This window comes from Ruditapes philippinarum, unplaced genomic scaffold (assembly GCF_026571515.1).
Source record: "Ruditapes philippinarum isolate M1 unplaced genomic scaffold, ASM2657151v2 ctg587_1_1_1_1, whole genome shotgun sequence".
NCBI classification, from domain to species: Eukaryota; Metazoa; Mollusca; class Bivalvia; order Venerida; family Veneridae; genus Ruditapes; species Ruditapes philippinarum.
In genome coordinates this window covers 92,676-117,024 of record NW_026860903.1, presented here as the reverse complement: position 1 = coordinate 117,024, position 24,349 = coordinate 92,676, and the positions used below count along the sequence as shown (strand labels likewise).

Below are 24,349 nucleotides of genomic sequence, written 5' to 3'. Positions count from 1 at the left end.
GATAAACTAATTCCCGTTTTAAACGGTATGATATTCCGCATCGACGTACGTCAGGGCGGACCATGGGACAGTACGGACCGTACCAGGGCAGCCCGTATGTTTGGACGGGGCGGACCATATTTTGGGACAGGGCGGACCGTGACTAGAGACGAGACGGACCATGTATATTTTCAAATTAAATATTGCTATTTAATTTTCTATATATATTTCGGCATCATTATCATCCTAACATGTCGTATATATACTGTAAGCATTTTCATATTGAACAGATTTGTATTTAAAAATCTAAACATCGATCTAATACTAGTTAGATCTACATATGTATGTATTAATCATGTGCACACGACATAAGGCGGATTGTGGATTAATCTAACTTTATATTTAATATTATAGATATTGACCCATACAATTATAAGTATAAAATAGGTTGTGTAAGCTAATTATGGGAATGGTTTGAGAATACATCTACATATATAAAACATGTTTTCCTTTTGCGCTAATGTTAATATAAACTTGAAACAATTACCTTAATTGTAATATTTTTTATATATACCATTCATAACATTTTAGCTGTATAGAGGAATATAGATTATTTATATTACTTAATTACAATATGAAAACAAAGAAATAATTGATATACAATGTATATTAATTCACTAAACAGACATCATCTTAATTAAGGCAGAGCACAAAAACCAATTCTAATAAAAACTAATTCGTCAAAGAATCAAATTTAAAGGAGAATTCAACACAAGTCAACCAGGCGCATGCAGTTAAATTTCATGAAATTATGGCTATAATATTCCAACAAGACATAAAATTTTTTATAGCTGTGCAAGTCGTTATGACCCTGTGTAATTATGGGTGTAAATATGAATATATGAATGACCGAATATATATTCAGTGAAAATATCTATATACATGCGGCTGCTTTTGTATAAATGTTCTTCGTTACATGTTTGTGTATCTGTAAAGAAATAAGTGAGATGCCATTCTTAAATTTTGGGGCATCTCCTTAATTTTATACTACAATGATTGACAGGCCTTATGCTCCCATACAAACTGTTGCTTCACAAACAGCTTCCTGTCTCATATCCTTGCATTAAAGCAAACCAACTTTCTATATTTCTGTCAAATTCATTACATTTTTAATATATTTTGTTGTTTCAAGAGCATTCGTTGTTTAAACTCATCTTTATATATTAAACACTTCTTCTTGTTGAAGTGTAGTGGTTATAACAAGTTTGCGCTGGCATTTTCTTTTTTACTTTCATATAATTATGCAATAACCTGCTGAAATTCTCTAATGCACTTTTTCCAGAATCCAGTTATGAAACTGTTCAAATTTTGGGGATATTCAGGTTAAAGTTTAGGTCAGCCTGTTAACAGTCTGGTCAGAAAGCACTGTAATTGTGACGGGACTGTCATTCTGAGTTATTAAACTAAGCAATGGAATTATGTGTTTTAGTGATAGCATAGCTATCTTGTAATGTAGCAATTTATTCTTCAATGGTTTGTTAAGAAATACTGACCTACATAGAGATAAGTTAATACATGTATTTCAGTCAGAATTTACTGACTTGTGTAAAGACGAAAGTTGTCAACTGCTTCTAGTAACAAACGGTAAAATAAAACACAAACAAAGAAGTTTTTCAATCAACACTTTATATAAATATTGAAAAAACAACAACAACAAAATTACAAAAAGCATTACCAAATATATAAAGGAAAAGAAAAATGAAAACATCTGAACTAAACTTTCTGTAATATAAAGTAAACAAAATCCATTTTTTTAATCAATATAGAAAAACTAAGGAAATGACAACAACATCAAGAAGCAAAAATATGAAAAAAACACATGAATCATAATAAGCTACAAGATGGACACCAAAAATAACTTGTGTGAGATTGCATTATACGGTTTTTATGGAGATCATATCTTACAAAACCTAAATTGGGAATTATAAAGCCCACAAAAGCTTAAAAGCTACATGCCTCCAGGTGAGTAAAAATATTTCAATAAAATCAAACTTGAGAAAAATGTAATAAGATGTAAGGAAAAATAAAAGTTTCAAGATTAAAGTAATATTTTACATATTATGTGCGATTAATGACTGATTTTTCAGTATTTACAACTATATTTCTACTGCGTTACTTAAACGCAGTAAAGGCTATTTATGCATATTTTGACCACTTTTGGTAATTAACGTGGTTTGTACCATTTGATAACATGTCAATTGCTTCCTTTTGGTAACTATACAATATTACACATTCAAATACATTTTCAAAATTTTCATGAAAATTAGCATGAATCTGGAGGCGTGCTGCTTTAAATCATACACAAGTTATGATTCTTGGACAGCTACAGAATTTTATATATGATAACATGTATATACCTGTGTAATAGGATGGCTATTTACGATAATCTAAGTTAACAGTTAATCTATTTATGTATTGTCCAGGTCAAGCAAATATAACCGGCAAGACAAACTTGTTTGGTATGAGATAAAACACAACAATTAGGTTGAATGAAATAGGGCATTTATTAAATGTCATAAATGACAAATGTTACATAATAACAAACATGGCAATCAATATTTGTATCGAAATAACCAAACTGGGAGGTAAAAACCGCCAGATTATGATAATACATTGTAGTCTAATGATTAACCACAAAATCAAAATAAACTTTCAAATAAATTAACAATCTTAGCAAAAGTTATAATAGATGACAAAGTTGAACCAAAAACCACCTAAACAAATAGAATAATATGAATTGCTGATCAAAACAATTGACAAAACTATCACAGTGACGTGGTGAGCTATTGTGATCGCTTTTTGTCCGGCGTCCGTCTGTAAACTTTTTCTTTGAAAGACAACTCCTCATAACCTGCTTAGTCAATTTCATCCAAACTTCACAGGGACGTTCCTTTGGTGGTCACCTTTAAATTCTAAATATATAAAGACTGCCCCACTCATTTTATAAATTGAAAGTTACAGATACATTCCGACAGAGACATATATAACAGAGATAAGCAGCTCCTATATACTCCATTGAAATATCACTCATGCCAATGAAAAAACGAAAAAATAGGCATTTTGTAGCAAATAAAACTTAATGGATGTACATTTGATCCTTTAATATTATATACCATTTGAAAGGTGAATCTTTTATATCTATTGCTGCATGTTAAAATATTGGTACAATGTAACTTTCCATACCCACTGAGCCAGTTTTTTCGTCATATGAATAGTTTTGTAGTTCTCTTTAAAAATTGATGTATCATTTATTTCTTCTTCTTCCAATACTGTACATAACCCACTCTGGGGCATTGACGTACAGGGTGTATGTACAAAGTGTTGTGCGGCGAATAAGTGCAGATTTGAAAGAAGAACATGTTAGGGCCCCATGACTAGTCCTCCCTTGAAGGCCTCAAGGTTGACTGCTGTGGCTAGGTGCTCTGGAAGCTGGTTCCACAGGCGGATGACCGAAGGTACAAAGGAGAACTTCATGGTGTCTGTTCTGCAGAATGGGACATGGAATCTGTGTCCGTAGCCATGGCCACCAATTTAAATGGGAACTGTAAATATTTTTACCTGCAGCCATAGACAAATGCATAAGCTTTCAGAAAATATAGTATTTTACTGATTTTGATATCTGGTTAATAAGTTTTACTTGCTACAAGTTGGCACGCGTGACATTTTAACTGGCTAGAAAGTTGCCTATCTCTGTTATCTACGTCTCTGATTCCGACGGATAATTACACACACAAAAGCAAAGAAACATCAATATTCAAATATTATTATTTCATTAAAGCGCGGTCCGCCTCGTCTCGAGTCACGGTCCGCCCTGTCCCAAAATACGGTCCGCCCCGTCATAACTGGTACGGTCCGCCCTGTCTCACGGTCCGCCCTGTCCGTAATTCTTCCGCATACGGGATATACTGGCAGCACTATTTCAAAATACTTATCCTATTTTTTTCCTTAAAGCACAATTTAATTTTGTTTTAACAAATTTCATGAAAAAGTCCTATTTCATATATTGTTAAAATTATCAATTATAAAAAAATTTAGGAGGAATGACCTTGTTTCTTTGCTAAATTTAGACAACAGATGCTTGTGACGTCATGATTTAAAAATGGCTGCTCTCTTCGGACACGGGAATCCTCTTTCAACTCCAGTTGGCCAATTAATTGGTAATAATTGTTATTGATACATGTGCAGGGTGTTGATTTGATGTATAATTGGTTAGGCTTGCTTATTGACAGTTGAAAAAAATTCCTCAATACTATTTTTCAACGAAATGGGTGTTGCCTGTCAAAATTTTACCTGACAAAACGTAAACAATAACAAAAAATGGCAGCACACTCATACTCATGTGATATTGAATCCCAGACGCTTGCAAAATATACTGTCAAAAATCATGATACAAGTAGTTATTTATTAAAATATTTTTGTATTTGGTGATTAGTCTGTATTATAATGTATCTTCCATTAATGATTTTGTAGAACTTTTAGATACTGTATATTATTTCTTCCATTCAAACCCCTGCAGGGGACCTAGTTGTAGGCCAACACATTGTGCCACAGGGTTCTTTGAAATATATATATACAACTGACATATATGTTATATTAGATGTAACATCAGTCCGTCTTGCAGGCAAAATATTGAGACTAGACCTGGCAGTGGTCTTTGCGCATGATTGTTCATTGTTGACTCCTCAGTCCTGTTAATAGGAAGATTAAAACAATGTCAAAGTCAAGGCAGGTGTTTTTAGGATGACACATGTTCACTGCTGGCGTATAGTCTAGTCCAAATATTTTGACATACCAAAGCTTGATACTAACTTACTAAGATAACTTTCTTCTGGGTCAAAATCTGACTAAAGATACTGCCCATTCACAAAATTACACAATATGTGAAAATGTCAACAAAGTACAGACTCATGGTTACATGGTATCACAGGAGTGAGACCTCAAAGAGATGACATTATAGGTCATATAGTGACATTAGGATAATAAAGATAAATCATTTTTCCGACAACTGATTGGGTCTCTTTCTAGTCTCATAATTAAGCATGATGACATGAATCTTAGGGATTTCAATATTTCAGCATGCTGACATGTCTTCTTTAAGGATTCTGTATTTCTCTATTACATAGATGACTGCCTTTACGATAAGACTGTCATAATAAAAAACCCTGGAGCACACTTTGTTGCGTCAAGTTCTCTTTCCTAATTAAAAAGATTATTTTTTGTCACTCAAATATATTTACATATCTTTTACATTGTAATTCAAATATATAAAATTGTTTAGAAATTTGAATTGCTCTGTGGAGTTGCTAAATCTTCAAATTGCAAAAATAACAAATTAAAGTCATTATCAGCTGATTTTGTTTTTTGTTTTGCTTAAATGTCAATATATACATATATACATCTATCTTATAAAATTGCATTATAATTATTACCTCCATTTATTATGAAACTATTAGGGCCATTCATAAAGTTCCAGAACTGGGTGCTATCTAAAAAAATTATATATCCAGTATGTCCTATAACATATTTCCAATAAAATTTGGATAATTAACTTTAAATTTAAAAGAATTTTTTTTTATTCAAGTTAACATTACATTGGCAATATCACACTAACAAAGTTATAGAGCACATTGATGTCCCTCTTAAATGAAATCATATGTTCTATTCATCTAATCTGTTGTTTTTTTGAGTTTTTTTGTGTGTTTTTTTCAAATAATTGCTGCCAAAATGTCATAATAGTAATTATACTTACCGGTAATAATCTAACATCGCCAGTACCATAGCTGTACAACATATTGAATTTGATGTCATACAATAATTTACCATGTAACTGTCATGGCAATTGCCCAATTACCCTTGCCTTAAAAAATTTGATATCACTAGTTATGGCCCTAGTCCGGGAACTTTATGAGTGGCCCTCATACTTGACTTTCTCTTACCTGATGCCTAATGAATAATGTCTTTTACATTTCTGTTTAGCTTATTATGCTAGTATCAGTGATATTTCATAATATAAGCTAGTAATTCTATCATGCCCTCTGTCTGTAGACTGACAACTGTGAAATCATGTTGGGGCATCCTTGTCCTATTGATGCATTTCTAATTCATTTATATGTTCCATAGCAACACCCGCACCATATTTTATTAGATCCATAAATCTAGGCCCTATAGTTCCAGTATAATCCACATTTTGAAGTTTCGGAATTTACTTATTTATTTTAATTTTTACTTTTGTCTTATAATCTCTGTAAATGTTGAATGGACTGTTTAATTTAAAGTAGAACTGGGGCAAATGGTTCATAATTACGTTATTAATGTTTAAAATTTAAATTCTTAAAACTAAAAGTGTTTGTAAAAATGTTCAAACAAAAAAAGCAAAGGTAAAACATGGTATAATTATAGTAAATTGATGAATGATCATTATCTAGTAAAGTTAACACTTGTTGTCTCATATATATGTTGATAAATGAGGTAAATCCAATTACTTTTGTTTTATTGTACTATATTCAGGTGTGTAAAGTGTTGTTTATGACATCACAAGGTTTTAAAAATAGTTGTAATATTGCATATAATAATGTCTAATTACCAATACTGTATTGGAAATAAATTGCTTTGTTTTACTAATAAAATGTGGTTAATATTTACTTTACATGTACTGTGTAGCGTATTGACCTGTTACTTGTCCTAGTATGATTATATAATGTTTATGTTTGATATGATTTTTTTTATCAATCAAAGATATAGTTTTTTAAATCAATCAAGGAAATTAAATCTGATATGCTTATTGTTTTCTGTGTATCAAATAGATAATTTCTCTGGTTCTTGATTTTTAAGTCGGCAATCAATTGTGTTATCTGTTATAGTGACATGGAAATTTTGAAGTCTGTAACAACATATTTGTATTCTGTTATTGTAGAGAAATCTACAGATGGAACTCAGCCATCGGAAAACTGGGCCTTGTACATGGAAGTATGTGACAAAATTAATGAAACAGATGAAGGGTGAGTAGGAGTTGGATCCAAGGAATACATATGAATTGGTCCAGAAAAGAAAAAAAAAGATTTAAAAGTACCTGTAAAACTTTACATACCAAAAATGAAAAAGACTTAATTAAACATATTAGGATTGAAATTGACCATCACAAATTTTAACAAAAACTTGTATGTTAAATTACTTGACAAAGACTTTAATAGCCAGAATGTAGCTCTCACATTATATGCCATGTTGTTACAACAATAATGAAGGAAATGAAAAACTTTAGAAAAACCAACTTTCTTAAGAATTGCATATAGGATAATCTTTGATAGTTTTATAATTTGATTTTCAATCTGGTGATTTTCATCCCAGGATGACATTTTCCATAGAAGCATACTAGTGAAAACATTTTTAGCTCGACTATACGAAGTATATGGAGAGCTGTCCTACTCGCCCCGGCGTCGGCGTCGGCGTCCCCGTCCGCGTCCAGATTTTAGATTAAAGTTTTGGTGCAGTAAAATATTTTTCACTATAACTTTGTCATTTCTTAAGGTATCAACTTCAAACTTCAAATATATGTTCCTTATCATCAACCACATCTTATGTGACAAGGTTCATAACTCTAGCACCAATATTTTCAGATTTATCTCCCCTTGAACTTAGAATTTTCCTTAAAAAATACTATTTTTTTACTGATACTTCTTTATTTCTTAAGGGATCAACCTCATACTTCAAATATATGTACCTTATCATCATCCCCATCTTATGTGACAAGGTTCATAACTCTAGCACCAATATTTTCAGATTTATCTCCCCTTGAACTTAGAATTTTCCTCAAAAAATACTATTTCTTACTGTTTCTTCTTTGTTTCTTAAGGGATCGACCTCATACTTCAAATATATTTAGGTTATCATCATTCCCATCTTATTTGACAAGGTTCATAACTCTAGCACCAATATTTTCAGATTTATCTCCCTTTGAACTTAGAATTTTCAATAAAAAATATTATTTTTTACTCTAACTTATTTATTTCTAAAGGGATCAACTTCATACTTCAAATATATTTACGTAATCGTCATCCACATCTTATGTGACAAGGTTCATAACTCTAGCACCAATATTGCAAGAATTATCTCCCCATAAACTTAGATTTATTTACTAAAAAAATGTTATTTTTTATTTTAACTTTTTTATTTTTAAAGGTATCTACCTCAAACTTCAAATACTCATTAATTACATTTTATGTGACAATGTTCATAACTCTTGAAGCAATATTTACAGATTTATCTCTCTTTGAACTAAGGATTTTCTTTAAGAAATATAATAACTTCTTTACTTTTTAAGGTATCTACTTCAAACTTCAAATATATATTTCTTATCATTACACAAATGTTGTGTGGCAAGATCCATAACTCTAGCGTGACTATTTCTATAATTATTCCCCTTGATCTTGGAATTTATGTTAACAAATGTTATTTTTTAATATAACTTAATACGTAATTATACATTATTGATTTTTCTTTCATAGTTTTGTCCTCCTTACTGCGTCCAGTATTTTATTAGTCGAGCTTCGCTGTCTCCTGTGACAGCTCTTGTTGTAATTCTTTTGTTTACATTTTTTTAAATTAAGCTAAAAGGGAAATAAAAAAATCTATACTAATTTATGTTACAGTCCAAAAGATGCTGTCAAGGCATTTAGAAAAAGACTAAACCAGAATATGGGCAAAAACCATACAGCTGTTTTATACACATTAACAGTAAGTAGTGAATTGACTGCTAATTTAGCTAGCGTGTGGCAATACTGACCAGAATAAAGACTTGTCATATTTGTATATGTATTCTGAACAGATTCTACTATGTGTGCACATGTATTTTGTTCATCCTGCAGATATAAACTGTGTAAATGAACACTGATTATTTCCATACATCTATAAACTTAGCTTATTGTGGCAATTTACATGTAGCTGTGACTGCCTCTGTGGTTGAGGGGTTAGAGTCGATGACTTCTAATCCAGTTACCTCTCTGGCGTGGGTTCGAACCCCGGGAGATGCTTTGGTAGTTTAGCGCGGAGGAAGGTAGTCTTGTACTGGTGTAACTCTCCAGGAACGATGGTTAGGAAACTACCCGCCTATATGACTGAAATACCGTTGGGAAAAGTGTAAAATGAAACAAACAAACAAACTGTAGCTGTATGAAAGTGTTGTTTAGTTACAGTTGATTCTTTCTCAGAAATATCTCTCCATACTGTATTCTTGTAGACAGATATTGTCAGTTCTCATTAGACTTTTAATCAACCACAATTTGTGAAAGCTATTTTATTTTTAACAAGAAAATTATTGATGTGTTGAGTATGGTGTTTTATTCCACGTCAAATTTCCAGGTAAAAATGAAAGGTTGGAATTTAAAGACTGCTATTTTATACAAACATTTGCTACCTGTTTTACCCTTACATCTCATAATTATAAACATTTTAGCTAATGGTGATTCAAGACTTATTGATATTCTTATTTCAAAATGATAAAATTTTGCTGGACAGAGCTAAACTACAAAATTTAAGTTATTGACTATTGCACAGAAAATACAAATTTCCTCAAATTTTAACTCTTCACAGTGTTTCTTGGCCTTCTGTATGAAATTGAATCACTTATCTTAATTTCAAGTTTAATACTGGAATGACACTCTGTGTTTATTTGCAACAGTGTTTAGAGGCATGTGTCAAGAATTGTGGCCGCAGACTTCATATCCAAATAGCCAACAAAGATTTTCTCAATGATATGGTAAAGGTGATAGGACCGAAGTATGATCCCCCACAAGCGTTACAAGAGAAGGTTCTCAGTATGATACAGGTACACTAACTTTTATTCTTCTTCTGACTCTATAGTCATATGTTAATAGATTCATGATGTAATTGTTATTTGTATTGGTATATTTAACCCTTAGCCTGCTGGCAGCTGCTGCTTCTAACCAGGCACTATAATATATGTCTAACTTGAAGGACACAAGCCAATAGAAATTTTAACAGTAACCAAGAAGTACACTTTTAAAACTGTCAATTTATATAATATTGATTTAATGGAAGATTTAGTGTTAGATGTAAGGATGAATAATGTTGTTACTATTGTTTTAGACATGGGCAGATGCATTCAGAGGGTCACCAGACATGAAGGATGTTGAGAAAGTTTACCAAGATTTAAAAGGAAAAGGCATAGAATTCCCAATGACTGATTTAGATAATCTAGCTCCAATACACACTCCAGCAAGGGTATGTTATATTGTGACCAAAGTTATCTTCCCTGATATATTATTACATAATTATATAATACCATGAATACTTGGCATAAATATAAGGAATTGTTTGTTCTTAAAAATATTCAATTTTGGTTAGCACTTTTTAGCTTAGATTATTGAAAAAAAGCTTAAAGAAGTTTTGAAGATCAGTTTTAGTTGAAAATCTCTTGATATACTTTGTTTGCATAACTCAAAATTTCTTAGATGTTTATAGCCCCACCACATCATGTGGAAGGGGCTATGATGGAATCATTATGCCAAAGCGGTTAATCAGTTGGTCAGTCTGTGGCTATCCTGTCAAATTTATAAATCCTGTACCCCTTGAAGGATTTTCTCCAAACTTGGCTTAAATGTTCACATCAGCAAGGCAATATGTAGCTGCTGTTCATGCTCCAGGTCAAATGTTGAAATTCTATATGGCCATTGAATTCTTTCAAATAAGGTAGCTATCTATCTGGCTGCAAGAATCATAGTGGATTTACTTAAAGTAATCACTCATTCCTTAAATAGAGAACACATTAGACATATGGTTTTATTTCTACCTATAAAGCTTGATGTATAATTGTTTTCTTAGCAGTGACAGCTTTACCTTAAACTTAATTATACTTAAAACATTATTTTATACTGGTAGAATATATGTTGTTTTAAAGAACAAAAGTGTTCGGACACTTATCCTTACATTATACAAGGAGTTAAATTCTTCTTTTTTTTCAGTGTAAACTTGAACTGAGCAAGTGCTCAGTTTATAAAATTTAAAATATCTATATTGTAAATTTGTGTTATACATGAAAAGTATATTTTTCATTTCTGCTTACCTGTATGTTTAATTAAACTTCAAGGTAATTTTCAATGCTTTCTAGAATTTTAATATCTTATTTATTAGAAAAGTCTGATGTAAATATCCAATACTAATATTGGATGGCATGTCATAAAATGTGTTTATATTATATAATAACTTTTTATTACTCTTTCCATTTTGATATTCATCATTATATACATGTTGATGAGGAAAGAAATTAAACTTGAGACTACTGAGTCATGCTTGTGTCATATTTCTATTATGTTTATCTGTCATATAGAGGGATAATATACTTTGTGCCATATATAATCACAGGCTATCTGCCATATAGGAGTGTAATTGCTTTATTCACAGAAAGTTCACATTTATATGCAAAAAATATATCCCTTTCTTATAGAGATTGAAATTGATTTTTGTTAATTTGATATTTGTATTTTACTGTATTGGTATAATTATGTTGAGTGATATTTTTGGTTTTATATATTAAGTGTTTCTGTTTCTGTGTGTGTACACATGTTATAGTTTTATTATATTTTAGACACAAGGTGGTTTTGATCCAGAACCAATTACTAGAAGTAGAGGCAGTACCACCAATAGAGCAGTTAGTATCACAACCTTTATTTCTTCACTAAAATGCTTTGAAAATACACTTGTTACACTGAAACAATAAATTTTGTTGAGTTAATTTAAAAAGGAAATTTAAGACTCAAAAAGCATATTTCAGCAGCTCTGTATATAATGCATCAGCTTCAAGCTTGTTACCATATTGAAATAAAATTAAAGAAAATTGATTAATTTTTTATGTAAATGGAGTGATGGAGTGATGGCAAATCGGTATGTCTTCAAAGTATTTTAATATACATGTATATACATATTCTTTTTTTAATGTTGCTTATAAATCCACAACACTCACATTGCACTTTGCATTTTGAATTATTGATTTATTTGTTATAATTTTGCACATAATGTAAGAAATTTCCTGGTCTGTTGTAGTCAAGATTTATCTGATGACTCATATACAATCACAGTGAAATATATATATTTTAGGAAGAATAAGTCCAGTATATTTTATGCGAGATAAACAATACAGGGATATAAATAATTAATATTTTAAATGACAATGCGATTTGGGACCATTTTAGGATCTAATTTGATCTTTTTCCCTCTCCAAAAAACATATTTCCCCATTATTTCTGGAAGAAAAAAACCTCTTTTATCTGTTTTTGAGTAGGAAATAGAGGGGCATGGTAGTCTGAGAAGATAATGATATTCCATCACAAACTGTAATATCCATTTAATTATTTCTTCTTTTTCCCCCTGCAACACAATTTCCCCTCTGCATTGGCCCAGCCACCATTTCTCTAATAAAAGTGTGAGAAAAAAAACACTGAAAGATAATAAAAACTGTCCCTAAATTTAATCTCAGTAGCAAAAAAAGAATCATTGTCAAATTTAAGCGCCTAAGATGTACAACAAAGTAAAGGAAAATATACATCCTGCTTTCTTTAACAGGTGTAGGAATTACTTCACAAACTTCTTCTTCAGCCTAGATACCTAAAAATCCCAGTTCAAGCTATACAAATAGACATTTACACCAGTATGTCTCTTCATTTTTGTCTAGTTTTGTTTACATTTCTTTAAAGTTGTTTTATCACTTCCTTGTAGTTTAAATTATCAATTATTTTTATCATTAGTCAGCCTACGTTGTTGAAGATGAAGATGAGGTTATGGAGGTGGTTTTATATTTATTGTTTTATTATCATTGTGAGGCCCTTATGGGTTTTGTTGATATGTATTATTTTTATGTTGTTTGATATTAATGATGGCTGAGTTACAAAGATGTTGAGACTATGTTATATATGTTGTCTTTTAGAAAGTGTGAGGCCCTGATCCAGGATATGACCAATGTATTTTTTGGATTGATTAATTGTTGTTTTATCTTTGTGAGGTTATACTCTGTTTCTGTGGTATATTCTGTGATATAAAAATTGTTTTTTTATGTTGTTCGGCTATTTTATCTATGAAGTTACGGAACTACAATCATTATGTCATTTAAAGCTGACAGAAAACTAAATGTTTCTGATTTATTTTTAAAAAAGACAGATGTTTCAATCTTAATAATAAATTTAAAGATCATCTTCTCAAACAAACTCAGAATTCCTCCCTTGTAAAGATTAAGAGAAAACCTTACCAGCACTAAAGATACATACAAAAAACCCACCCCAAAACATGGGACAACTTTTTCCATTGAATATCACTAAATTTGGTGTATAATATTCTTTGATGTTTTTATTTCAAATTGGTTCCCATTCACTGCATTAGGTCATCGGGTAAAGCAAATTACTTGTACATGTATTAACATTTCAATGTTTGATACAGTCTCATCTAAATCATTTGGTCAGTTATCTTACATTGGCCCCATTAGGAACTTAAAATAGAAATTACCTTGAATAATGATGAGTTTCACTCTTTCACATTTTGCCTCCCTTCAAGCTTAATATTTATTTTGGTGAGTGATTTAAAATCATCATGTCCATCTTGTTATACATGTATATGTAGTACACACTTATTATGTAATTGTACTTTTGTTGTGATTTTTTTCATTTTCAATACAATTCTTTTATAAGCTTTGTTTTAAGTTTTAATTAGAGTTTTTAATTATACATTGTTCTATGTTTTCATTTAAAATATTTTTTGTTTGATCCATAGTGTTTCTTTTATTATAGTCATTATTTCATTATTTTTTATTTATTTAAATTATTTTCTTTAAAGTTTTAAAGAGACATAATGAGAATGGTCTGTTTGTTGTAGTCGTCAGTACGAAACACTGGTCAAGTTATTTCCCCTGCTCCGGTTCCCGTTGCTGTTCAACCAGTCCGGCGGCCTGGTATACCGGTTGTTCCAACACCAGAACAGCTGGCAAAGCTGCGTAGTGAACTAGATGTTGTACAAGGCAATGTTCGGGTTATGAGTGAGATGCTGACAGAATTATCTCCAAGCAATGTTGATTCTTCAGATCTAGAATTATTACAGGTGAAGTTTTGTTTTTTCTTACATTAACAGTCATATACAAGTTAAAGGTTCTATTCTCTCTTGTGATGAAGCTATCTAGCTAGCTAACAGAAGATTTGTGGTACTATATTTTAAGTGAATGCCTGCTGGTTCCTTCACATAATGCAAGGGTTGCATTTAGTTTTAAAATGATATAAGCTTGATTGTGAAGAAAGGTTTTAGCTTGTTTGTACCATTCTAGAGTCTAGCCAGTACTGATATCATTTGAAGAAATCTGTTTCTGACACCTGTAGAGTTCAAACCCATTATTGACGGGTTGAGAGGTGAACATCTAAACCACTAGGCTATTGCTCCATTTTGGCAATAATCAAGCTTAAAATCCAACAATAAAAAAATTGTTTTGGTGATTTGAATAGAATATTGAATATCCTATGAAAGGGATACGGACAAAAGCCCCCCCAGACCGAAAGCCCCCCCATCTAAAAATGACAAGGTGGACAAAAGCCCCCCCATGAAATTTACACATAGCACAAAAGCCCCCCCCCCCCATAAAAAAGTCAAGGTAGGACAAAAGCCCCCCCCCCCCCAATAGTCAATCAAATTTACATTTAGTGTATTAAAGTTGTGTTTTTATGTGTTTAAAAGATATGTATGATGACAATCACATGTAGTGAAAGAGTGCTTAAGGATATTAATTTGATTTCCTTTTTGCAAAAAGTGATTAAACATTACTACTATTCTGACCCTTGTTGTGTATATGAAAAGCTATGAATTCGGTATCGCATGCATGCATTATTTTATCTGTTATCATAAACTTTGTCATCACTTCAATATATACATTATGAATAACATTAAAACAGATTCTTTTCATTTTTATTTAAAAGTTTGTACGAAATTTGATGAATTTGAGCACCTGTTCATGTGAAAAAAGATGGGGGGCTTTTGTCCTAACTGTATTTTTGATGGGGGGGGCTTTTGTCCTATGTGAAAATTTCATGGGGGGGGGCTTTTGTCCACCTTGTCATTTTTAGAAGGGGGGCTTTCGTCCGGGGGGACTTTTGTCCTACACTCCCTATGAAACCTTACATAATTTGTAACTATAGTATGAAGTGATAAAGTGTTATTTGAATATATGTTTAATAATAAATTGATCTTTCTTGAAGTATTTTTCAGAGGGCATTAATGTTAACGATGCCCTGAGGATGAACATTTTGATTTCCATATCATGAAAATATGATTATGTCTTGAGTTACTATTGTATTTTATCACTAACAGTATCAAACTCCGTGCACTGTCCGATATTAAAAATTATTTTCATAATACATGTATTTATGTTTCTGAAATTATTTCTTAGTTAAGTTCACATGTAACACATTATGGCTTTGAAACATTAGCAAAACTGTGTTTACTTTTTAAAATAAATATCAAAATTCAAAAATTTTCATATCGTCAAAAATCTTAACAAAATGTTGTGATGGCAGAGATCTATCTAATCCTGTAAGGGGAGATTACTGCATGGGAGATTGTAACAGAATTTGAACATATTTCTGTTCATGAGAGATTTTGAAATTCCTTCTGTAGATTATTTTCTATGTAATATTAGTATTTAAACCAGGTAGAAAACAACTGTTGTTTTTATATGAAATATTAGTATTTAAACCAGGTAGAAAACAAGGGTTGTGTGTAGTATTGATATTGTAATGATGTAAAATTTGTGTATAATGTTTATAGGAGTTAAATAGAACAAACAGACAGATGCAACAAAGAATTGTTGAACTGTTAGATGGTATACCTAATGAAGAAGTCACTAGTAAGTCATTTTTATATATGTTTATATGACTTTTATACTGCAAATAGCACAGTTTTGATATTAAAACATAGTATGATTAACATAGTATAATTCTTTTTAGAGTGAAATGATGTAATTTTATTTAAGAGTCAGACAAGTTCAGTACTGTTTCAACATCATTATTGTGATGTTATTCTAGTACATTTGAGTAAACATACATGTGTATATTATTATAAGATAATAAATATGTGATACAGTTTGTTGTGTCTTGAAAAGTTTCAATCATTCATTGACTTGTACGCTCAATATGGCTGTGTGTTGTAAAAGGCAATAATACTCAGATTATTTAATATGTACCTAACATATTTCAGTGTTATAGAATTAACTTATCTTCACATTAAAGAAACTACCATTAATGTTGATAAAATCATTTTTGACATATGTTGTATAAGCTAATTTGTGCATTAAAAAATTAAAGTAGTACTCAGTTTAAATTTTAACAATTTGAATTAAATGAAGGTCATTCATGCACATTAAATTAAAGTGAACAATGATTAATTTTCAGATGAATTATTACGTGTTAATGATGACCTGAACAATGTGTTTTTACGATATGAAAGATTTGAGCGTTATAGAACTGGACAGACTGGTCAGCCCCAGGAAGTTGAGCCTGCATCAACAGATTCTGTACATCCACCATCGTATAATGATATTGTAAGTTAAATAACTTGTACACTGAAACTTGTGATATCACAATTTCATATAATGTTATTGTAAGTTAAATAACTACATGTATATCTATAGGGTTGACTGACAAATTTAGATTACTATCTTAATACCTATAAAGTTATTGATTGATAGTTAGATTCTGTAAAACCAAACAAGTACATTAAAAAGAATATAGCAGGTTAAAGGTTAATGTCAAATAATTTCAGCAGAAATCAAGTCCCATTCACCTGTCCAAAAATGATTTTCATGTATTGTCCTTGTCCTCTCCATCGATGAGAGAAATATTTGTTTGATCATGATGTATTTTATTTCAAAAAGATGTTTGTGTGTAATTAATATAATATGGGAGGTATACTTTGAAATGAAAACAGAAATGTTTATATTGATTAAACTTGATTATGAAAAAGGTTCATCTGATCCCTAATAATTGCTTTTTTGCCTGCTTTCTGAATTCCACAGTGCTGGTGCTGTATGAAAAAACATGTAAGTGACATAAGAAAGCTTAAATTCTTGATCTCTGGGTTAAAGGTAGACACTTTAACAACTAGTCCTTTAGTGCTCTGACACAGAAATAAGGAAAACAAAGTTTAGCTAATTTAAAATTTAAGGAACACTAACATATAAATTTGTTCTAATTCTTAAGGGAATTTTCTTTGTATAGGTACCAGCGCCTGCTAGTGCTGGAAGTACCAATGTTGGTAATTTGATAGATCTAGGGGATGACACAACAACTACAACAACACAAGTTGCTGATCAACTGGCTAATATGAGTAAGTTTAGTCTACTCCTCTATTTTAACCTTAAACATAAGTTATTGCTTTCTGATATATCATTTTAGTTATTCCAGAATTCATTTTAACCAAGGCAAGTTAAAAATAAAGAGTAATACACGTCAACACTAGGGCAAGTTTACAATATTTTATTGGTGTCTACTAGTTTCGGTCACTTCGGGACCAGAATTCATTTTAGTTCAATTATGTTGGGAATGTATAAGGTTATAGACTCACTCTAGATTCTGTGGCCACTAATTTTGTTTGAACCCACACTGCTAGTGATCCTAAGATTACTTGCCTGACACATTTACTGCTAAGCCATGCCACCACTGCATATATCTCTTTTTGTCAAACTGTTCTTAGCTGTAAGTTGCTGTAAGATGTGATTACATTGTCAATATGACTTAAAAACTGAATTAAGTAATACCTTTTCTAGACATTGGTAATGCTCAGTAGGTCAAATGTTTGAACTAGATACCACTAAAGTGATTATTATAATGAAATAATTATATCCATCAAAGTTAATTCTTGTATAGTGGTGATGATAGCTTTGCTAAAAAATATTTTAATAGAAATAATGATTTTTAAAGTATTTTCAAATAACCTTTTTGGTATGAACACATTTAATGTAACTATTTAACTCATATTACACATCATTATTGTACATGATTTTATATTTTACAGATGTAAATGGGGCCAACGATGACTTTGACATGTTTGCTCAATCCAGAAAGTCATTTGACCAAAATAGAGAAAATATGGGGTAATAGTTGAATACTGTTGTTTAAAATAAATAAGATAAACCATGTTTCATAACTTCTATAAATTCATGTGTGGGTTCTCAAAAAATATGTGAATAATTAAAAGCAAACTATTGGTTGTTGTACATGATAAAGTTGTTTTTGATGTGAGATATAATTAGTGAGATATATGTCATATCACACTGTTTAAAACAAGTGAGATCTCTTTATCCAAAGATACAGGAAAAATACAGAACATAGGTTAATGATTTTTATGGCATGGAAAACTTCATACATTCATAATAATTTGTGTCATTTGAAGCCAATTATGATGACATAGGACTAATTAAGTGAAAAAGCTAGAGAATGCAACATTAAAGAAGAGACTGTTTTCTTTTCCCACTATGTATATGTGTGTTTCCATTTGTATAGTTGTATCATGAAGCTGACCTTATCGTTATATTATATTAACAGGTCTGGTACTAACTATGTAAATGAGGATCAGTTTGGACAAGGTACAGGTGTTGGTCAAGCTGTCAATATGAAGGCACAAACACAGGTATGTGTATTTATAGAGAACACTAGCTGAAATAATGACTAGTCCTATTCACTTGTACTGAGCTAAGGCAGTATGCATGCTGTTACAGTCTAACTATAACTAGACTTAAATAAAATAATTTAAAAATGAAATGTCTATGATTAACAATGGATAGTTTTAAGGCTGGGCAAGTCTGTATGTCACAAATTTAGCTGTAACGAAAGATTAAACATTTTATGGACAGAGATTGGAGTAGTTTTAAGCCAAAGTAAAGAAAGATATGATTGGTATAATTTTAACTCTTTTTATAAAACATCATGCTATGCAGAGAAATACTTACCTTGGCAATCTAATTTTTATGACACAGTTTGAAATGAGTGTGAAAGCCACATTGTAGGCGGAAGTGACTATAGTTGAATCTCATTATTTGTATAATTATTGATCCTAAAATAAGTGCTAGGAATTGTTGTTTTTTGTGTGTGTGTGTGTCTGTTATTAACATATAAATAAAGATGCTATATGTTGACTCTTCATGAAATGAAATATAAAACTGCAATATTTTAGGCAACAGATGAGGAAATTCTTCAGGTAACCATGGTTATGGAATGTGTTTATAGTGTGTAGTTTCTGTACAGCTTGTAACAGTCTAATTTACATTATCTAATATCAGCTGTTTCTTGCTTGTAGTTTGATTCACAGTAACTTTGTTTTTACTACTCACACTATGTTCTTCTGTACATGCTTTTGATGAGTGGAGGTAAATGATTAGTTTTATAAGTAGACGTTATGAAAATGAGAATAAACAGTCAAAGATTTGACAAAAATTAAATTTCTTTTCTGCATTTTTGTGGGGAAAAAGTGAAAACACAACAAGGCGTTAGTCAGCCACCATAGTTTTATGATAAAAGTTGAGTATCAAAATAAATACTTTTACAAATGAATTATTATGGGATGTTTGTGACAATGCCTGTGGATAGTTCAGATTGGAGATATATATTTCTAACCTGGCTTTTTGTTGAAATATGGATTAGCGATATATATTTTTTTAATATTTTTTTTGCCAAGATTTCTTTCTTCTGAAGATATAAATTTTATAACAATTTTGTCTGTGATCACTTCATGATTATCAGGGGTGTCAAGTTCGTTTTTAGCTAAAACCCAGTTATGAAACTCACTAACCGGTAACTGAGGTTAGTATCAGACAAAGTACCAATTTTTAAAAGAATATTCTAAACATTACCTAAGTTTTTATGCCCCCACAATGTGGGAGCATATAGCGTTGCACTTGTCCTTCCGTCCGTCCGTCAGTCAGTCCGAGCCAACATTTGATTATTATGAGCTTCATTCCGTAGTTAAATAAAGAACATAAACTCATAAAATTCAAATTAAGAGCTATTTTTTTGTTTTTATGAGCTTATTTTGCTTATGGACGTTGGTCCAGGTGGTGTTTATGAGCTCATTTGCCTCATAAACATAAAATTTTGGTATGTCCGTCCGTACGTCCCGAAATCTTGTGAACGCAACTCCTCTTAAACTGGATGACAGATTTTGCTTAAAATTACAGGGATGAACAACCTTAATGTGTAGATGGTAGTAAAGGAAGGAATTTTTGCTGCGACCAAATTTAACAGAATTATGGCCCTTTGTTGATTTTTTCACTAGATACTATGTAGAAATTTTGTGAACGCAACTCCTCTTTAACCGGATGGCAGATTTTGCTTAAACTTCCAGGGATGAACAACCTTAATGTGTAGATGGTAGTAAAGGAAGGAATTTTTGCTGCGACCAAATTTAATAGAATTATAGCCCTTTGTTGATTTTTAGTTTTCAACTTGTGGCACATGTAGTCCAAAAAATATTTGACCTAGAGTCATAAGATTGACAGAACAGTGGCGTGTGGGGGCATCCGTGTCCTATGGACACATTTCTAGTTTATAACAAGATATGACATTCTATTTAAATTTCAATTGTTTTGTCCAATTGCATGCTATCTGATCATGTATGGTAATGTCCTAATGGACAGTTACTTTATAAGTCCATATAATTGGACTTAAATTGTAATCTTTGTTGATTACAACAAAGTATGTAATTTCATGTCTTGAAGAAAATCTTAGAATTTTATGACTAAGGTCGGTTAAACGTTTGACACAGTTATTAGGTCGAGTTTAAACTTTTATCATTTTTGCTAACTGTGACACTTGTTGAAGTAGTATTTTTAGAGGGAAAATTTGTATTATAGTTTGCTTGTTTATCCTTTAGTTTGCAGTTTTGTATTATTAACTAATAACCTATATAAAATGTCATAAAAAATGCCATGCACTACATATTACAGTATTATACAAATTTTTAAATATAAAGAGAATATTAAATAAGTGTAGATTTAATACTAATTTTATTGAACAAGATGAATAAAATCATATCATGCAAGCCTCAGGAGAGCAAAGTATTGTTTTATACTATGTGTTTAATAAATTTAGCATTGAATCTACATAAATATAATGTCCCATTTATCATATATCCAAAAATAAGAACAGTTTACAGTAGTCAATTTCCCTTACAGGAACCAGGTTGATATTGTAATGCTACCATTAGCACACTGTGATGCTATCTTTGTATATAATGCAAATGATGCCACATTAAATTGTTATTACATAAGTGTATTTTTTGTATCAAATGGCTTATTTCACTCCTGCAGCATGTTTATGTGATAAAAGTAATTTTGAACTTGTACAAAAACACAATCATTTTTAAAGCTTACGAAAAAATGTTGCACTTAAGATTTTCTTACGATATTTTGTGAAAGTAAGATTTCACTTACGATAAAATTTGTCATAAGTTTTTTTGTGAAAATTGCTGCTGGTATCCATGATTGTGTAACACATGGTGAAGGTTTTATATATAACTTTATATCTCATTAACCACTGGATCTATACACTTCACAAAATTGAGCTGCATCACAACAAAACCAACATAGTGTGTTTGCAACCAGCATGGATCCAGACCAGCCTGCACATCAGTTTATTCTGCGCAGTCTGATCAGGATCCATGCTGTTCGCTATCAGTTTCTCTACTTGTAATAGGGTTGGTAAGCGAACAGCATGGATCCTGATCAGACTGAGCGGATTCGCAGACTGGTCTGGATCCATGCTGGTCGCAAACCCACTATGTTGGTTTTGTCATGGCACGGCTCATTAATGTTTTTGACTCATAATTGTAGGTCACTGTCTAAGGCCCATACTCTAGCATGATTTTGATTAAATAATAACCAACTGTAACATTTACCTTAGAGAATTAATTCTTGGTTACGTTTGTAGCTCTAATTTTATTATTAGGGCTATTCTTTCAAAACTTTACACATGACTTCATGTTCATAATTGAGGATTACTTTCCAATGTCCATGACTCTAGAATCAATATTTGCTGGATTACTCCCCTTCATAACTATCAAACAGATGATGAGCATGCTCTCTGATGGGAAGATCTTGTTTGAGATGGCCTCATAAATATATGATTGTCTTTAAAGAGTCAAAGTTTATAACTGAAGTTTAATTGTGTATGCTTTTATACATCATACATTACATGCTTGGCTTTATTTTTTTTCCTTTATTATATTGCTGTCTTATATATTTTGTTTGTTTTCATGTTTTACTTAGTCTGGATTACAAACAAGGAAGGTCTGTTTGTGTTTTTTAAAGCCAATATATTATATGTCAATTTTCTTTAAACCTTTTGCTTTTTAAATACTCTGTTTTGCTTTCCATGCTGTGTATGATTGCCCACTTCATTTGTAAATATTGTTCATAAATTGTGAATTAAATACACCTTACAGATGTTCAGTACATGATATTTAATTAAAGGGACTTAGAAACTAGAAAGTTGTACATCTTGAAGGGAGGGTAGGAGAATTTTGTCTTCATGACTGATTGTATTAAGTTTATGACTTTAAACATTTGCCAATTAACATTCCAGTTAGCTAAATATGAAGAGCATTGAACTGTGAATCGAGCAACCTTGGTTCAATTCTTGGATGTTGCAGGTCACATTCATTATGACTGATCATGTAATCCTTTCTACACACATTCACACTGTACTCTGGCATATAAGGTAGTTATCAGTACCTTGAGAAAGTGAAGGTAACTGGCACTGGTAAACTGCTTGACAGTCTTCCCAGCAACAATGCGGTGATCAAACTTTAAATCCATTGTTACTAACTACTGTTTGGGAGGGTAAACTACCAACACCTTTTCTACATGGGTTTAGATATTTATAGGGTGATGATGCTATCCACCTAGCTTTGGGCATATTAGTTGTTCTACAGTGATACAATATTCACCTGGAGTCATTCTCGACCTCTATAGTGTCAAAATTTCTAAAAGTGCATATCATATATTATACATGTTAATACTTTATTGTTCCAAAAAATCCTTCCATGAAAACTTTCTTTCCATTGTTAAAAAAAAATTTAAATCTTAACCAACAGAAATGTAGACAGAACTTCTCATTAATTGTTTTTTTTTTGTTTGTTTAGGGTTTTTTTTGTTTGTTTTTTTTTTGGGGGGGGGGGGGTAAAATTGTTGATGTGATAGTTACCCTGTCTGCAGAGTCTACCACAGTGTTGTAAAATAATAAGAAAAACTGTTCCCTAGAAAATAACCATATGTAGTAGCTAGTTTTGTTTGACCTGATGTGTTCAATTTGTATTTATTCATTTTCCAGGCTGTTTGTTTTCATATGTATTAAATGTATTAAGTGAAATTGTTCATAAAATAATTTGAGCAAAACATGTCTATGTAGACAACACCTTCAAGTGAGCAATTGAAGACCAACATTGCTCTCTTGTATTCTCTAAGAATATACATTGAAAGTCAGTTATTGTTGTAATATATAACTGTAAGATAATCTTTTCTGTAGTGTATCACACATATATATTCTAACTTACTTTTACACAGTACTTTTCTCACAAATAAACTTAAAAATATGAAATTTTATAATATTAGACTTTTAATATATTTAAAATAATACTATATCAAAGCATGAAGATAATTAGACATTGATATACATAAAATGTATGTTTTGAAATACTTTTGATATATATATTTTATCTCTATATATATATCAGTTACAAGACAAAGAGACAGATTATGATGAAATGGAACAATGGTTTGAAGCAAAGCATGAGGAGCAAACAGGGGCAGGAAAAACCTGGAGGAAAACCTATTTTCCATTCAGGTCAGTATTAAATTACCCCTCCCTTGATAAAGAAACGAATTTAGTCCTAAAAGAATAGATTGGCAAAAAGAACATTTTTTTGAGATGAAAAATATGAAAAAACTTTGTTGTGAACATTGTTTGAACCCATTTCTTATTGGTTGGTAGTTCCTGTTATTTAAAAATAATGCAAAAAAAACCAAATGATTTAAGATTAGCTGTGACACAAAATCATAGGTTGCAAACAACATAGATGTAGTTGAATTAGGGATTAGAACAACTTTACGCAAGAAACCCAAGAGGGCATTCGTCTTTCATGTTATAATTCCTGTTAATTCATCTACCAGAGAATGATTTGTGTCTGAAAATCTAAATTCTAAAATAAGAGCATTGTTTGTTCCAGCTAAATAAATCTTAACCTTGTTATCATCAAAGATTATAACTTTGTTATGTAACTGATA

At 31.2% G+C, this 24,349-nt stretch overlaps 1 protein-coding gene across 1 annotated transcript; it reads left to right on the top strand.

Moving 5' to 3' along the window:
- Nucleotides 1-3,960: 3,960 nt before the first annotated feature.
- LOC132713814 (target of Myb1 membrane trafficking protein-like) lies at nucleotides 3,961-23,967 on the top strand. The gene is made up of 15 exons (XM_060696488.1): nucleotides 3,961-4,196; nucleotides 6,953-7,037; nucleotides 8,685-8,769; nucleotides 9,713-9,859; nucleotides 10,141-10,275; nucleotides 11,639-11,701; nucleotides 13,912-14,133; nucleotides 15,844-15,922; nucleotides 16,467-16,615; nucleotides 17,292-17,400; nucleotides 18,088-18,166; nucleotides 18,618-18,702; nucleotides 19,246-19,269; nucleotides 22,334-22,354; nucleotides 23,800-23,967. The coding sequence occupies exons 1-15, from the start codon at nucleotides 4,139-4,141 to the stop codon at nucleotides 23,965-23,967; spliced, it is 1,509 nt and encodes a 502-aa protein (XP_060552471.1). The 5' UTR covers nucleotides 3,961-4,138.
- The last annotated feature ends 382 nt before the right edge of the window (nucleotides 23,968-24,349 follow it).

What these genes read in the sequence shown, in the direction of transcription:
- LOC132713814 (XM_060696488.1), top strand. Translation starts at nt 4,139, where the DNA reads ATGGCTGCTCTCTTCGGACACGGGAATCCTCTTTCAACTCCAGTTGGC. An exon ending in TCCAGTTGGCCAATTAATTG is followed by an intron (nt 4,197 to 6,952) that starts GTAATAATTGTT and finishes CTGTTATTGTAG; the next exon opens with AGAAATCTACAGATGGAACT. An exon ending in ATTAATGAAACAGATGAAGG is followed by an intron (nt 7,038 to 8,684) that starts GTGAGTAGGAGT and finishes TTTATGTTACAG; the next exon opens with TCCAAAAGATGCTGTCAAGG.